The following is a 17,957-nucleotide window of genomic DNA, read 5'->3' on the forward strand; positions in this document are numbered from 1 at the left end:
TCTGACCTCGAAAAAATAAACTTCTATCAGGCCAATCAAATCGTGTATAGAGTCGTTAAGCGGGCTTAACATAATGATTGATGGCAGAGTTGCAACGGTTTGGCTTGTATTCCCTGCTACTTGAAAACAAAGAAGATGTTGCAGTTGGCCAACAGTGTGACACGAGTTAAGCTTGTTTTAAGTTGGCAAAACTACTAGCTCCGCATGGGACTCAGCGCTGTCCTATTGCATGCAGAGGGAATTTGAAAGACAACCGATTATCCCGCCCCTCGGACTGAGCACTGCGAATGGTGAGTGCCCAAACCCTACATTTTAATGTGGGTCTGGCTCGTCAGGCTAGTCAGTGAAAGCATACTGTACATATCAGTGGACTGCTTTACTAATGTAAAATTGCAAACTATTACAATGATTTCATTGCATTACTCAGCATGATTGCATGAGAAATACTTCCCAAAACAACAGTAACTAGATGTACCGCAAAGTGGTACAAAATATGACCGCCGATCAGTTCTACACATTCTCTCTGCAAAAATAATTCACGCTTGTCAATTTGTTTCCATCTCCTACTCTTACAACTTTTGTATGTAAATAAGTGTGTGTATGTGTGTGTTTGCTTTTGTGTATGTCTGCTTCTCTGTGTGTGTGTTTTCGCTTGTGAGTGTTGAGTGAATGGTGTGTGTGTGTGTCTGTCTGTCTGCTTGCCTGCATGTGTGTGTGTTTTTTATGTGTCTGTGCATGTACGTGTGTGTGTTCGCTTGTGTGCGGGTGTGTGGGGGTAATGGGGTGTGTGTGTGTGTGCTTATGTGTGTGTGGGTGTGTTTGTGCATGCGTGCGTGTATGTGTTTATGTGTGTGTGTCAGGCTTGTGCAAAATTCAGAATTTTAGACTTAGCCTCCATTTAATTCATGAATTGGAATTTTAATTGAATTGGCCCCGTCCCACAGGAAGTTGAATTTGAATTGGAATTGGAATGACAGGAAGTGGAATTAAATTCAGGGCAATTCAAAGCAATTCCTAAGTCACACAACATAAATAATGTGTATAAAGCCTGCTGTCAGGAGGGCGTTAGTCAAGTCGTGAGATGACTGTTGCCTGTACCAGGAGTTGGGTAGCATCTTGAGTCGGGCGACCAAGGCAACATGATCAGAGAAGGTTAGTTGGTTGTCAAAAATGACTCCTAAATTTCTTGCAGGCCTGGTAGGTGCAACAGACAGGGAGTCAATTTTGATGTTGATGTCATGATGTATACTAGGTTTAGCTGGGAGGACCAGCAGTTACATTTTTGAGAGGTTTAGCTGGAGGTGGTGTGCCTTCATCCATGTAGATATGTCTGAGAGGCAATCCAAGATCTGTGCCGAGACCAAGGGGTCATCAGGTGGAAAGGACAGATAGAGCTGTATGTCGTCTGCATAGCAGAGGTATGAGAAGCTGTGCGAATGGTTAATCTGTCCCAAATAGGTGGTGTAGATAGCAAAGAGAAGGGGGCCCAGCACTGAGGCCTGGGGGACCCCTGTGGTGGGATAGTGTGGTGCGGACAGCTTTCCAAGCCATGATACAAGCATCCTGTGAGGTAGGATTCAAACCAGGACAGAGCAGAGTCGGAGATTCCCAAGTTTGAGAGTATAGAGAGAAGGATGTGGTGATTAACCGTGTCAAAGGCAGCCGATAAGACAAGCAGAATGAGTACTGATGACCGAGCGGTCGCCTTGGCTTCCTTTAAGACTTCTGTTACAGACAGATTCGTTTCGGTTGAGTGGCCTCTCGTGAACCCAGATTGATTTGGATTCAGAACAGAAGGTTGTTCTGTGAAAGGAATTCAGAGACCTGTTTGGAAACTGCTTGTTCGATACCTTTGGATAGGAAAGGTAGGAGTGAGACAGGACGGTATAGTTCTGAACTTGAGCAGGTTTAAGAGAAGTTTTCTTAAGTAACAGTGTTACCCGGGCCATTTTTGAATACTGTTGGAAACGTGCCAGAGGTTAGCAAAGCATTGATCACATGTGTGATAGCTGGTGTGATGGTCGGGCTGATGGACTGAACATAAACTGGTTTATGTGTGTGTGTGTTTGTGTGTGTGTGTATGTTTGTGCTTTTTGTGTGTGTGTGTGTGCGTTCATGTGTGTGTGTATGTGTTTATGTGTGTGTGTGTGTGTGTGTATGTGTGTGTGTGTGTGTGTGTGTGTGTGTGTGTTTATGTGTGTGTGTGTGTGTGTGTGCCTGCATGTGTGTGCATGTATCTTTATGTGTGAGTGCGTGTGTGTGTGTGTGCATGCGTAGTGTACAGTCACTAAACTTACACATTAATTAATTTACTGTATGGCCCCCCATGAACGGAATTTCACCAAACTTGGCATGCATTCAGAGGGTGTCAGAATGATTTTACACCTCCAGTTTTGTGCAGTTGTGACCCCGTCAGCCAGAGATACCTGCGATTACAACACCTCATTTTTGCTTTTGCTTTTTTAACTAGGTTGCACTATACATCAAATGAGTGGTTATGGGATGGGTTGACATGGCCTCTTGAGACCAACATGGAGACCAAACAATGGTTCCGTGTCATCCTTGTGAGGCTACATGTCCAACAAGTTTCGTGCACCCCGGTCTTTCAGTGTCCCGGAAATCAATACAAAATTACTGGGACAAAATCCGGAAGAAAAAACTCTGACTTAACCTATATGACCGCCACTTCGCTGCGAAGCGGTCATAATTATAAGGATACCGTTTAGGGGTTTAAGTTTCATCAAGATTCTATATCACGTTTTAATATCGATTCTTTAAGCCAACAATTTGATTATTTTCAATATTTAAAAAATTGTAGCAATGCAATTCCATACTGGGGTCTGTTGTTAATAGGAAATGTATAAGTATAGTATATATACTCTTTTGATGCCGTAAGGGAAATTTGGTCTCTGCATTTATCCCAATCCGTGAATTAGTGAAACACACTCAGCACACAGTAATCCCGGCGCAGTGAGCTGCCTGCAACAACAGCTGCACTCAGGGAGCAGTGAGGGGTTAGGTGCCTTGCTCAAGGGCACTTCAGCCGCTTCCTACTGGTCGGGGTTCGAACCAGAAACCATCCGGTTACAAGTCCGAAACGCTAACCAGTAGGGCACGGCTGCCCCAAATGATAGATTTTGCTTAATTTCCATCGAAAATACTAAATAATAGGCTAAATTATAGGCAAAATACTGAACATTGACTGTGGAATCAGGTACACAGTTTGTTTATTTTTTCCCCCTAAAACCACCTCACTAGCTAGATGCTTTAGAATTGAAACTCAGTACATTTTGCAGTAGAAGTGGCATTTCTGTTACTGTGAAAGGAAACTAGCCTATTTGGAATATTCTGTAGGCCTGCTGTTTCCTTTTATGAGAACACTTTAACTGACTGATGAAGCTTTCATTAGGCTATTGAATATAAGTGCTATATACTTAATTCACCATTAGCGTGGTTTTATACAGTACGCAGTTGTCCTAAATGCAGTGTTTTGTAGGCCATTCAAAGCATTTCACGTTCATCACTCAGTTGTGGTGTAGGCCTGTGTCTTGAGTGACCACTGTCCCTTTAAATGCCTGGGACTTTAAATTACGCTTTAACTCCATGCTGTTTTTTGTTGATGGACATCGCCGTCTTTGATTCAGAGTTTTCCTCAAAATGGTCAGGAGTGACAGCATGATACAGTAAGAAGTGTACACATGCTGTAAATTAGATTTCAGTCCAAGTAAGCAGTTTAGTGAAATGCGGAATAGCATACACATCCCATTGTGTGTATCTGAAACACTAGCCCACACTATAGGCTAACACATATCTTTTTTTTTTTTTTTATATCTGGTTGGTTTATATGTCTAATGTTTTTTAATGGTTTTGAAGAAACCTGTTTTTTTGTAACAAATAAGTGTACCATAAATGTATCTGAAAAAGTTATAGTTTGGTTAATTCACCCCTTTAAAATGTACTGTAGCATTGAAGTAATAAAGAAACTATAAAAAAAAATGCTATATGTTGGTTGTATTTGGTTATACAGCTGTTGGACTACTGCCAGTTTGGCCAGAGATCATCTGCAAAGGCAGATTCTAATCTTCAGCTAAAAAAGCAGAGAGTTGATTGTGTCCCAGAAGTGTGGATGCTGTTGTTTTTTTAAAACCTTTAATGCGCAAGCTAGGCTTACCCCTTCTAATGCGTAACATGGGTCAAAAAGGACCCGCACTCATTTCCTATCGTAACTCATGCATAGTTGTCTTTTTATTTGCAATATTTTAACAAATATATGTATTTTATACTTCAATAGGTCAGCTATCCATTAACTAACTTGTCTGTGATCACTGCAAATCATATTTTTTATTTTTCCTCTTTAACATTATGAACAAACAAGGTTTTTGCTTCATTACATCCAGTTTTCAGACATGGGTCAAAAATGACCCGTATTCATTTCCTATGGTATTTCATAGATATGTGTATGTTCCTTAGCTATATTTATTGAAAGTGATTTATTTTATCATTCAATATTGCTTGTATTTATCAAGCTAAAGATTTTTGATTGCTACATATAGTTATTTTTACTTTTCCTGTCTTATTTTCTGAACAAACATAGCTTTTCTATTACTACATCAAGTTTATGTGTGTGGGCCAAAAAGACCCATGCATTCAAGTTTGTTTTGTTTTTAATAAAAATAAACTATAACAACATGTTTTGTTAACACAATAATCTTAGAATAATGTTCTTAGACTTACTATAGTGTTTTAATCCAAATAGCAATATATCACACGTTTATTTCTCAATTTGTCACACGTTAAAAACACAGATAACTAATAGCACTTATGTTTGACTGTACTATGTCTATAGTATTGTGAACTGAAGTGAACGTCACCAAAAGTGTAGTTAATTCACTTGGGAATAGGAAATAATTATCCATCACATGGGCACCCCATCATCTGATATTTCATGTCTTACATGCCCCACACAAATGACCACCATGTTTTTGTTCCTTGCACATAGGTCAGTTTATTACTTTTAGTGTCATTGGTAGCTGGTCAGATCTCTTCCTTTTCTCTTGACCAGCATGTCTGATATCACATTGTGACTGTGGTTTCTTTGTCCCACATCTTTTCATATCCATATAGCTCTGGAGGTCAGGCGTGCCCTTCATGCATGTGCTTCTTCATATGTGTCATGAGAATATTTCACCTAGTTCCATTTTGAACATCCATAGTAACTCCACCGATACAATCAGGATGCTGATCAGTTAAACTGCTATTGGTATTGAGGGGTGACAACATGCAGCACTCTGGACCAGGGAACCATGAGAAATATTTATGTTATCTGCATAGATGTGTAGACATACTAATGAAAGCAGGGATAGAGATGGCCCATGTGTCCATAGTGCTCGTGTCCAATGTACTGGATGCACTTGATGCATATACTAACTGCATAATACCCTGATAATAAGCAACGAGCTTGTCATGCCACACAGGATAGGACAGGACGGGTTCAGGGCTGAGGGAGGGATATTGAGATTCACCCATTACATACAATTAAAATATGTAGAAAAAGGAAGCCAAACAGAGCCACAAAAGGGCATCAGAGAGGAAGGACAAGTGAAGTGGAAGAGGAGCTAGAGCTGCACAGAAACCAAGAATACTAAAAGTTGGAAGCTGTGTTTCCAATGCACTGAGGCTGTGTACAAGGGCAAACATGTAATGGTAATTTGCAAGTGTCTTGTACTGTAGTGCTGAAATGGCCATTTATTGGTGTTTTACTTAATCAGCTACAGTTTATTTGGACACATTCACCACAGTTCACTATACTTCAGATATAGTATATCTCAATATGTGTGACTGGTTATTAGTGATGTCATGTGTGACAAATTGAGATATGATAGATGAAATATTTGACATATGTCTGTAAACTTGATAAACTTGAAAAAACTATATTTGTAATTATTTGAAGTAATCAAAAAGATTTTTACTGAACAACTGCAAAATGAACTGCAATATTCAATGATACATACATTATTTCACTAGATATAGCAAAGGAATACGCAGACTAGTATGAAAAACCATAGGAAATGAATGCGGGTCATTTTTGACCCATGTCTGAAAACTGGACGAAGTAATGAAAAAACTGTGTTGTTGTTAATGTAAAAAAGGAAAAAGTTAAAAATTATGATTTGTAATAATCAAAAACAAGATATTACACGTATATATTTGGAAAATTGACTGATGAAATAAATAAATTCCTAAAATATTGCAAATATAAACACATATAAGCATGAATAACCATAGGAAATTTTTGACCCATGTTGCGCATTAAAGGGTAACATAATCCTATGGGGTTTGTGGCTGAACTAGCACAAACAAACTCTTTTTATGTAAAACCACTTGGGTCACTTTCAGTTACACCACCACCACTCTTATAATCTTTAACCCTTAGAACCCTAAGCTGTTTTTAGGGCATTTTCACTACCTTTATTCATAAGGATTTATTCTGGTCATTGTAAGTGCCACACACACATATTATATATTGTTTTTTTCAGCAGAGTCTAGGCTATCCAGATCTGCCATCATTTCATGTATTAGTACTAGCATTGATTTTATTTTGATTTTTAAAGAATTAAAATATAAAAATCATATTATAAAAATTCTTATATTTTGACCTGTATCTCACCACAGCAAGCTCATAGCTCTACATGCATTTCATGTGTGTGTAGGGCAGACTGTCCTGAAACGGGCAATATAATTGCCATGTTGGAGGGATACTCTGGGGCTGAGCAATTTACAGAAATATGTGGTGTGTGATTTACGGAAATAAATGCCATTTTTTATTTAGCATGAAAAATGACCATTCTGCGCTCCATATCTGTGACACGAACTGATCTGACCTGACTTGACCCAAGTTTGCCTGTTAGCATGTGTGACTATGGTGTATGCACTCATGATGATTCTCAACTTTTTACTGCATTGCCATGAACAAAGTAAAGGCAAAAAAGGTATTTCTTTGTTGAACAAATTGGGATGCAATGTGAACCTAGAATTGGATGCCATGCAGGAATTTGCTAGGATCTCAAAACCGGATTATGAACATGTTTTGCCATAGAGAAACACACGATAGCGTTGGGTTATAAACATGCTTTGCCACAAAAACAGACAAAAACGTGGGGTAAGTCCAGCTATATGAAGTTATTATTTTGCTGCACTTCATCTGTTTTATAACCCAGAAGGATGTATTTGGTACCAATGGATAGCCCTGTTTCTCCTCTTTCATCTGATATGCTTGCCATATCTATGCGATCACGGGTTCGCGAGTAATTCAAAAGAGAGTAATGGGTGCGCAGGTGAACGCCGAGAAGTATAGACTTTAAATATGATGCAATTGTATTTAATTTCATGATTTTTTTTAATTTTCATACTTGATCGTACAGACAAGTTATCTCGTTGTGATGAACAGTTGCGGAGCAATGTAACAGAGAAGAAAGGGTGTGTTTTTTGACGCACTTTGCGTCAATCGGGTTCTAAGGGTTAACATCCCCACAGCTAAAGGTATCTATAAGGTTTTAAACATAAAAGTATATTTGTGTATATACAAGTGACATTTTTCCACTTTCATGTAAATGAATGAGAATCATTCATGCTAAGGTAAGGTCAGCTGTTGTTGGAGACTTTCTGATTGATTTCATATGTTTTGGACAATGGGTAAAAATGCTAAGATCACTAACTTATCCCAATAAGAACACCTCTGGTTTGACTCCTGGACATGTATTTACTGTACAATGTGCAACTTGATTAGGTGTTTCCCTGTAGAGCACTTGTATAGAGTTACAAGAGCCACATGCTACTGTACAAATAGTGAGGGGCCTTTCAGCCCCTAGTATTTTATTTTATTTCACATGGGGCTCCGCAGAACCGCTTCCTCTGTGCTGAATTTAGCTGAATATGGCTGAATATGGAGTGAGTGTCTCTTGTGGTTGGTGGTTATTAGGTTAGTTACTGTATCACACTTTAACTCAAAGAGAGATCATAGGAAGTAGTAAAGGAAATGGACTCCAAATTAATAATCCTATTATCTCCCTTTGAGTTAAAGTGTGATATATTAACTAACCTAATCTAAGTCTCGAGACCATCATGAGTTTTTGTAGTGTTACAAGACCATCATGAGGTTTGTCTCAAGACGTTTCAGAGTCTTCCCTTGTGCCATTGAGAAGACACGCTGTATCGTATCTTGTCTCACAGTTATGGCTTAGTACACTTCAGGGATTGTGTCCTCTCTAAGTGAAGCCAGATGTGCATCATGATGTATAACAATAGAAATGCAGCAAACACATGCAGGCAGGCAGGCTTATTTTATATCTGCAAAAGCTGTGTCTTTCTGTCAGTTGCAGATCCAGCTTCAGGAGCTCAGGTTACATTTATTCATTAGGCAGATACATTTCTCCAAAGCGACTCAGAGCAATACAATAACATTTAAGCATTTAAACATTTAAGCTACAGCTACAGCAATATAATATAATTTAATGTACAGTACAGTGCAGACTCAGAGGAGACTATAGCTAGGAATTACCACTGCATCTGTCAATACTAGTACTAGAGGATAGGAATCTAAGTATGGTAGGAGGATAATTTCATACATAATGAAATTTGTTTTTAGAAAATTAGTTTTGTGTGTGTGGGGGGGGGGGGTGTCTTTAATTTGATCGGACAGTGAAGTGATTGACAGGAAATGAGTGGGAGTGACCCAAACCCGGGTCCTTGTGGGCAGATGGACCCAAATGTGGTATGAGCACTATAGCCAGTTGTGCCACAGCTCCCGGGTTTAGTTACTTCTCAAAACATTCCTATATGTTATTATATTCTTTTTATTATTATTTATTTACTTTTGTGCTGAGATTAGAAATCAGAAACATATTTTTTTGATGCAAAACATGAACCCGTTCTATAAGGTGTGAGAAAAAGGCTAAATCAGCTGCCAATTAGCTTTCATTTACAATAGCATAGATAGACAGATACTGGTTGCAAGCCGAGTGGCCTTCTGGCACACTCCTTCATTCTGGCTGGACTTTCTCAGGAAATGAGATTGGTCATTATTTCTATTATTGAGTCATCTGAGGCCCTAGCTCCCAACTCTAAGCACTCTTGGCAGTCAATACGTTGCCTACATCTGTCTATAATCACAGGTCTTTGATTCACTGCAGGTTGGTTCCCTTACCAAGCTGCTTTTCATAATGGGGCATTAGACTGTAGACAGTTGGATTTACTTTGACTGAAGTCACACATGATTCATGGGATGGACTGGACTGTGGTGTGGTGTGGGCTCTTTCATACTCAGGCCACAGGGTGGCCTCACTGTGCCACGTTCAAAACCCAGTGTGACACCACAACCCAGTATCATTTGTTTAGGATATAGTCACAATAATGATGATCAGTTGATCAACAGGGATGTAGGCTACTAAACTAGACATGCAGCCCTGGACTTGTTGGCTAGCTCTGGCTAGATAGCCAATGACAAGGCATGTACGTTTGTTTTAATGGACCACTGCCCCACAGCTGCAGGATTTGTCCTTGTTTGTCTGATAGTGACTCAACACCACTGGGTTGCAACCGATTTAATCACATTTAATACGTTGTTGAACTCATCAGACAGATCATGTTTATGACCATGATTGCTTCACTCTGGGAGTTGACTGGTGAGCGTTGTTTCACTCTGTTCTCCAGAATGTACACATGTTGGCAAGTTATCACGTGTTACGTTGAAACGATTACTTGTTGTTTTCCTCTGTGTAAGAACAACACTCCAGGTCATTCATGTCATTAGTGTTGTTTGTTTGTCCTACCAGTAGAAAGCACTCCGAGAATTACTCGACTGTGAATGCGGCACCCAGATAAGACATTGTGATCGTGCTGAAAATGTGCCCGCAGTTTGGAGTGTTTGCGTTGGTCCTCGCGGAGGTGTGGCCACACAAGATGGGTTATGGTAAGGAAGAATGGAGGAGGTGGACGGCTGCAGAGCCACACGTAGCCCTAGCCCGGGTCATGCGGGCCCCCAGCATTATGGTCCCAGGTCCCCTCTGAGGCCAAGGGCTGTTATCGGCCTGATCAGAGCTGGAGCAGAGAATCTGCCTGAATGGGGGGACGCATCCTCAGCCCTCCGCCGGACCATCCCTGTCTCTATTACAGGCAATTAGGCCACTTCCTCTCATGTAAATAACCACGTTCGACTCTCTCTTTCTCTCACTCTCTCTCTTTCACTCCCTCTCTCTCTCTGTCTGTTGCTCCCCCTCCCTGCATGCTCTACTGTAGGTCTGTCCATCTTTCTATCCCGCTCTACCCTGACACACTCCTTGTTTACTTCCTCAGCAAATATCACAACAGTTGTTTGTTTTTTTGTCAAAGCCTCACTAGTAAATCTGCTTGTTTTCTTCTTGTTTTTACCTAACATTGCTTTGCAGTAGACTTGAGATCACTCAGACGTTTCAACTAGGCTATAACAATTATTCTGGCGATTGATATTTTAACTCTGCGAAGTTCCCGGCCCTGGCTTTGGAGCCAGCTTTGTGTGGTCTCGCCTCAGGCAGGGCAAGCCATGCCAGCTTGGGCAAGGCATGACCGGGGTGGGGGGGAGAGAGGGAAGATGAGAGCCCTGGGCTGGGTGGAGGTGTTGTGGAGAGATGGCTAGATATGGGGGTGGTGAGGGCGTGATGCCGCAGGGACAGACGACAGGCTTCATTAGACTCACGTCACACAGAGCTGCATTACGACAGCAACACGGGCTCGCCTGCAATTAAGATTTGCAACTGATGTTAAAACTGAATGTGCAGAAAATGTGAAGGCGCAAGCATTTGACTGAATCACTTGAAGACTTAATCTGTTTAATTCGATGCACTGACTGTGCAGGGAGAGAGAACACCACTTTCCCTGCCAGTAACACAATGAACACATTTCCTTGTGTTCATAATGACTGCATTGTGTATTTCACAGCAATGCTTACTTTGTCTGTTTCTATCATTTCATGATGAAAACATCATTGAAGACGACGGATAAAAAAAAACAAGTGTGCGTGCATGTTATCTCCAGCTCATAATAATAACTTCCCCTTTCAACATCTCCATGGGAGACAAGGCGCAAGAAGACAGAGGCCAGACAGACATTTCAGCAGCTTTTGTAAATACTTCGTTAACGAGCACCGGCTTCGAGCCTGTGAGCCCGTCCACTGGTCCGTGGTAATTGGATCGAGTGGCTAACCTCTGACATGCAAGTATTTATGTGGACTGATTAGTAGCCAATGGGCAAGAACATTTGAAAATTCCCACCGATGTTTCTGCCCCTTATTGCAACACCCACCCCTGAGCAATAGACTGTGTTCCTCTTTAAATGGCAATGGGAGATGGGTAGGTGGATGGTTTGGCAGCGCCTCCTGTTAGTGGGTCAACATGAAAGTCTGACTTCAGAAGTTAGTCTTTTGGCGAGTTCTTTTTGATGAAATGAAAGGGTCTGACATGGAATGACTCCAATCGTTATGTAACTGTAAATTCGGCTACAGCGAGTGCTTTGCTCATCAACAATGCCATGTTTTACTGGAAGTCAGACCACAAGAAAACAGTCATTGTCCTTGTTATGCCCAGAGAAACTGCTGGTTGACTGTCCTTGTTATGTGTATGACTAAGCTTTAACAATTGGGGACTGTGATGTTCTTCTTGATGCCAAAGGCTTAGGGAAAACACTCTCAGCCTGTTTCCTCCTCTTCACACTGTGTGGACTGTTGACAGATGACAAGAGAGTGTGTTAGAGATGAAGGATTGTGTCAAGAGAGAGCCAATGCCAGTCTATACCCTGTTGTGCTGTTTTGTTGCCCTGCGACCATGGAGACAACTGGACATGAGTGTTGTTGATGAATTAGCATGACAGGTAAATAGTTTCTGTCTCCCAGTGCAACAAAAACAGAAATACTGTAATTATGCATGTAGTTAGTAAGATTAGCTTTTTGATATTCACATGTGTAACTAAGAAGCACCCTGTTTTTTTTTTTTTTTTTTTTAAATGACAATAGTTGGTCATGACACTGCACTGCCAAATGTATACATTCTGTACATACCTCTAGCCCTAGCTTATCCCTATTTTAGCAAACACAGAGGAAAACAGAGAAGTTGAACAGGTTGTTTGGAGAAGCTGTCCTCGTGTGGAGTCCGCCAGACAAGAAGCAGGCCATTCATTGTGTTCATTAGCCAGGCTTCCAGTTGGCTTTCCATGACTTGCCATTTGTCGGACACATGTAAACTATGGCCTGGCAGCTGACACTTCTCAGCGTTCACTTAGATTTTTCAATGGAGGCCCCAACTCCTTTTTTCCCAAAGCTTCAGATATGGACATTCTGTGTCTAAAATTATCCACCAGTTCAGAGGGCAGTTGGAGGCGATAGGGACCCGTCGGTCTTTCCTCTCACAGTCACTATTTTAAACATTTAACATAAATAAGCAGGAGATATGAAGTCTTGTGTGAAACCTACTAAGACATTGTCACCAGGGTGTTACAAGGGGGTTTATTTCAAAACGAGAACAATTCTTACAAAATTAAACACATTTAACACATTAAATTAAATACGTCTTTCTGATTAAGCTCTTTACAATACAACTGGGTATAATCCATAGTATTGAAATGTCCACATACCATATACTGCTATACAAATATGACAGTAAAAGTTAATAAATTAATCAATAAATAGGCATCTTTTGGTATCCAAGCAGCAAAAAAACAGGGAGGTGTTTGACTTTTGAGAGCCCAGATGATTGGTGCGATGGTTGGAGAACAAGGCCTTCAATATGTTGTGAGCCCAGAGTTCCTGTGGGTTGTGAGCTCTAGGATGGGCCCAGCAGTCTGTGGTTTGACATGACAGGAGTGTCTGAGATGGAGAGAAGTGGGAGGACAGCCTCACAGGCCACAGTTTCCACTCATCCTCTCAGCCTCAGGCTGATAAGAGCCCAAACACAGATCTTTTCCATAACGGTGTGTGTGTGTGTGTGTGTGTGTGTGTGTGTGTGTGTGTGCTAGGGTGAGGGGCTGGGCAGAGAAACCAGAAAGAAAGCGAGGGCGATGAGGAGAGGCCCTGAGGTCACGCCAGGGGTGACTCGGGGTCAGCGATTTGCTCCGGGCGACGGTGGAGGTTGCCATGGCCCATCCGCCTGCGATCTCGCCGCCTGGAATCTCGATAGCTCTCACTCAGGTCTCATCAGCCACACTTGCTACTCCCACTCGCTACCCCCACCACCACCACCACCACCTTCAACCCACACTGCCCACCTCTATCCCACCACCCACCACCAGCTCACCTCCCCAGCGGCGCTGAAACAAACGGAGTCCGGCGCTCCGCTCCACCACCCTGGCTGCCAGCACACATGCTTCACAGTGCCGACACCTCCTTATCGGCAGCCACGCAAGGGGGATGGGGGAACGATGGGGGTGGGGGGGGGGGGCGGTGGTAAAGGAACAGGGGTAGGGATCGTGTACTGTACATGTGACTCCTTGTAGTCCGTGAAGGTTGGTGAGGGGTGATAACCTACAGTACAGCCCCACCGCCCCCCACCCCCAAAGCACTGCTTTGCAACAACACAGGGGAGGAGAAGGATCGGTCCAGGAAGATGTCCATTCTCCCCCTCCCTGCACGCCCTCTGTCCTGTACCCCAGTCCTAAGCCTTAAATAGGAGTGGTGGAATGTCCCAAGATTTCATTCATCTGCCCCCCCCCCCCCCACACACACACACACAAACACACACACACACCACAACATTCCTCTGTTAATCCCACCTCCACATTATGATTGAGTCACGGACAGCCATGGTAGGTAGTGCAGCTGCTTCTCCTCTGCTTTGTCTTCAGATTTGACCGGTTGACCCTAGGGAGGCCATTATAGTTCCTTTTTGGACTGGGTTGGCCTTGTGCTCCATAGACAGTCTCTCTGTGATGAAACAAACTATTGTAGGTATCAGCTGTTTTCTGTTATCCAAACTGTCCACAGGGGGCTAGAAGAGAAACACAATGTTTCACAATGTCCTTTGTTCTCTCCCCTTGCATTTTAATCCACCCTGATCTCCTGAAGGAGAGCAATCAGTTTCACATGCTTGTAGCCTCTTCACATGTCTTGTCACCCTAGAGGTCAAATGTATGACCCCTAGGTGATGGAGTTTGTGAGCCCGCTCCAGTGTGCTGGCATGTCAGTGGAACACCCACTTACAGAGACACGGAACGCAATACACTTTCTGCCTGCCGCTGACGTCAATGACGCAGAAAAGAATGTTGCATGCCTCCCAGATAGGATCTCTGATTCATGTTGGAGGGGGATTTGGTGTTTTTACAGTCTTAACCACTTCCCATTCACTTCGGCTTACTTCTGGTTTCTGAATGATTCTTTAGGCTCGCCAACATCACTCCATAAACCAACCATAAACATTATGATAGAGATTTTGTCAGAGAATAAACTACCTTCCTTTTTTTACAGTTTGCTGTTTCATTCACATTAAGCAGATGATAAGAAAACATTCTGTACATGACATAATAAAATAATCTCTGTCTTGAAATACCAAATATACACATTGTACACATTCTAAACATTTGATTGAGCTGTACACAAATATAAATATTGACTAATGTCTGTCATGTAAGTGTTCTTGTCTACTCTATCTCAAATCCGCACGTTTCATGCTTTGTTTGTTTGACTGGTGAAGTGGTTATGTACAGCTTAGGTCATCTGTAGGGTTTGTTATGGGCACTAAGTTCTGTTCTTGCTATCGACAACCACACTCTGCCACCACCATACCCTCAAACTTGTATTTGTAGGTGACCACCCCTGCATCGTCCAGATAGAGAAGGGAGATAGGGTCGAGCTTGGTGGGCACACAGCATGCGGGTGCCACCTTCTGTGGGCTCTTGAGGTTGACCAGCGTTTGAACCAGGGCGTGCTTGGTGGGCTTGACGTGCGGGGTAAGTGGGAAGGAGCAGACGCCCGTGCACTCGTAGGCCTCGTAGCCGTTGGGCGCCAGGATCCAGCTGTCCCAGCCAATGTCTTTGAACTCCACGTAGAGGGAGTTCTTCTTGCAGTGGTTGCCCTTGGCATTGCGGCGGATGCGCGAGGAGGTGTCGTAGATGAGGTTGGACCGCATCTGCATGAGGGCTTCCTCATCGGGTTCGTTGCCGTCGCCGTTGCCTGGGTCCGCATCCAACCCCAGGCCCATCTCGCCCAGCTCCTCAAGCAGACTGTTCAGGCCGCCGTCCTGGAGGCCGTTGCCCCCGCCCGCCTCGTGACCGATCATCTCGTTTAGCTCGCGCCGGTCGCCACGGTGGTCTCCGGTCTGGTCGTCGGAGAAGACGATCATCAGCGGCCGGTGCCGGTCCTCCTGGCTCGTCTCGATCTCCATGTTCCCCGTGCCGGCTGCCGGTCGGTCACTCCGCTCGCCTCCTGTCTGCCCAGGCTCTTCCTCTCCGTCTTTATCCCCGTCCAGGCTGGCAATGTGCACCTCCAGCCTATGGGTGGTGGCGGAGCCCGATTTGCGCCAGCGGTGCACAGCGGCAGTCATGTCAAAGGACTCCCAGCCGTCGTCCATGCCGTATACCTGCCGCGATGCCAGCTCCACCAGCGCCGTCCGCTCTTCAGACCCGCCATCTGACCCGCCATCTGACCCGTTTTCCATGGCGTCACCGTTGGCCTCCCCCCCACCACCATCAACACCACCTCCATTGCTGTTGCCAGGGTAGCGCTGCTCCACCTCGTACACGGTCACCTTGCGGTCGACGCCGGCGTAGAGGTGGCGGTCGGTCTGGACGAGGGTGTAGAGGCGAAGCTCGGCTGCTGTGACTCGTTCGTGGTGGGGGAGGGACACGTTGAACAGCAGTGGGTGGATTCTCACGCCTCGTGGACCCACAATACAAGGGGAGGAGTCTGGAGTCAAAACACACACACACACACAAACACATTTTTAGATTGGTGCACAGCTCTGATTTACACCCATATGTTCCTCTCCTTTTGTTTACTGCTTTATCACATTCTGTATACACACTATACTTTACAAGGGCTTAAGCTGTTTATAATTAGACACTTTAAGTATTCAGGTCATTATAATCAATGCATTAGACTGAGTGCAACCGAATGCAGATTACATTCGTTCAGACATATAAAGACGTAAGCCTTAAATAATGAAACAATTATGCAATTAACCAATTACGCAATAATGCTGCCTCATTTTATATTATCACTCTGGGCCTGAAACTTACAAGTAAATGCATGGAAAACATCTCAATGAAAGGACCATGATACATGTAATGCTCAGGAATGTTGACATATTATATTTACTGTAACTTCCCTAAGAAAACCCCAACACAATACAACTCCCCTGTAAAGCATGACACACCATCTGTTGTCATGTTTGCATAACATGCTCTGCGCTATGTCATGCTGATCTTTTTTTTTTTTTACTCATGTTAAACCTTAATCAGGCATGTTGAAACAATGTCTCCATTTTAACATCTATGTTCTGTGGATGCAATGTTAATAAACTATACCAACTGGTTCAGTGTGTTCAATGTTAAGTCCTTTTTTACTAATAACTCTAAAATTACTTTTGATATATATATATCTTAATTTTGCCAAAAATGTCACTTACGCCCCTCTGGTTCTCCCCCCTTGTTATGTTTTGTCTTGATACATACAATATACAGCAAAGAATATTGTTAATGTGAGTGAAAACTGAATGAAAAAGTGAATGAAAGTTGTAGTTTTCCAAGCCCCTACAAGAGTCAATAGCACATGAAAACAGGCAAGTGGTTGGTGTTTTCATGAAATGAGGCTTTCTTGGGAACCAAATATGCAGTTAGAATACAAGAATCTACTTGATAATATTTAATTAATTTCTCTCTTAGTAATAAGAGACCCACATACCTTCATTTTTGAAGCTGCGGATGATGTTGGCAGTTGGCATGGATGTGCGGTCGTTGGCGAAGCGGTTGTACAGCTCCATCATGTACTCGGGAGGATCCACACGCTCCACGGTGCCTGGCTGCGGCCGAGGGCCCAGCCCTGAGAGGTTGAACGTGCGGAGGAACTGCCCCTTCAGGGTCTCCAGCAGCTTCTGCACGTCCACCTCGCTGTCCTGCTCCAGGAGCGAGGGGTCCACCACACCCCCGCGCCCATCATCCAGCCCAGGCGCCGGCCGATGCCTCTCAGGGGCCGTGATGGGGCTGCCACCTCCAAATGGGGGGCACAAGAGCAGAGCCAGCGAGGTTAGCAGGACGGGTGACATGATGAACGACAGTCTCCTTGATTGCAAGAGCCCCATACCCACCATCACGTTGCCAAGGAAGCGGCTCAGCTCCAGTCAGCCTCAGGCGCTATTTGTGGCGGGCTAGGACACGGTGGAAAGATAGAGGTTTCTGCACCCTGCAACAACCTCTAAACCCCCCTAAAGGTCTTTTCTGTCTGTGTTCCACTTGGGTGTCAAAGGAACTTCAGTGGTATCTGCTATCAGTTGTCCAGAGGCAGGGAGCAGTATCCACCCTTGGTTGAGTTTCTGCTGTGGCTTCCTCCTTTGGCTTTCCCCAAGTTCCTTTTGCTACAGTGACAATCTGGCTTTATTCCTAATGTTGGGGCGTTTATCCCTTTGCACACCTTTTGATGTCTGTTTGATATCAGGAGACTTTGGACTTCGTCTGGAGGGTGGTTTTGCGGCGCTCCACTGTGGCATCTCTTTTCTTATGTTATTTCTGCTTTGTGTCTCCTCTCTCTCTCTCTGTCCGTCTTTCTCTCTCTCCCTCTCTCTGAGTGTGTGTGTTGCTCTATCTCTTTCTTTCTGTTCCTTATCTATAAGTATGTGTGTGTCTGTGTGTGTGTGTGTGTGTGTGCGTGTGTGTGCTGTCATGTGTGAGCGTGTGTGTGTGTGTGTGTGTGTGTGGTGGGTGTTATCTGCCCTCTTCCTTAATGAGGA

General features: G+C 43.5%; 1 protein-coding gene across 2 annotated transcripts; it reads right to left on the reverse strand.

Annotated features, from left to right (window-relative positions):
* Positions 1-781: 781 nt before the first annotated feature.
* On the reverse strand, positions 782-17,784 carry bmp10 (bone morphogenetic protein 10). 2 transcript variants are annotated; one of them, XR_006033412.1, is made up of 3 exons: positions 16,916-17,784; positions 12,993-15,919; positions 782-798 (listed from the first exon to the last, which is right to left on the reverse strand). XR_006033412.1 is itself a non-coding variant. In XM_042099753.1 (2 exons), the coding sequence occupies exons 1-2, from the start codon at positions 17,319-17,321 to the stop codon at positions 14,769-14,771; spliced, it is 1,557 nt and encodes a 518-aa protein (XP_041955687.1). In that variant the 5' UTR covers positions 17,322-17,784; the 3' UTR covers positions 12,514-14,768. The 2 variants fall into 2 exon arrangements, 1 of the variants encoding a protein (XP_041955687.1); XM_042099753.1 differs by lacking the exon at positions 782-798 and having other exon boundaries at positions 12,514-15,919.
* Positions 17,785-17,957: the final 173 nt, after the last annotated feature.

Source organism: Alosa sapidissima, chromosome 8, assembly GCF_018492685.1.
Source record: "Alosa sapidissima isolate fAloSap1 chromosome 8, fAloSap1.pri, whole genome shotgun sequence".
Classification (NCBI taxonomy): Eukaryota; Metazoa; Chordata; class Actinopteri; order Clupeiformes; family Clupeidae; genus Alosa; species Alosa sapidissima.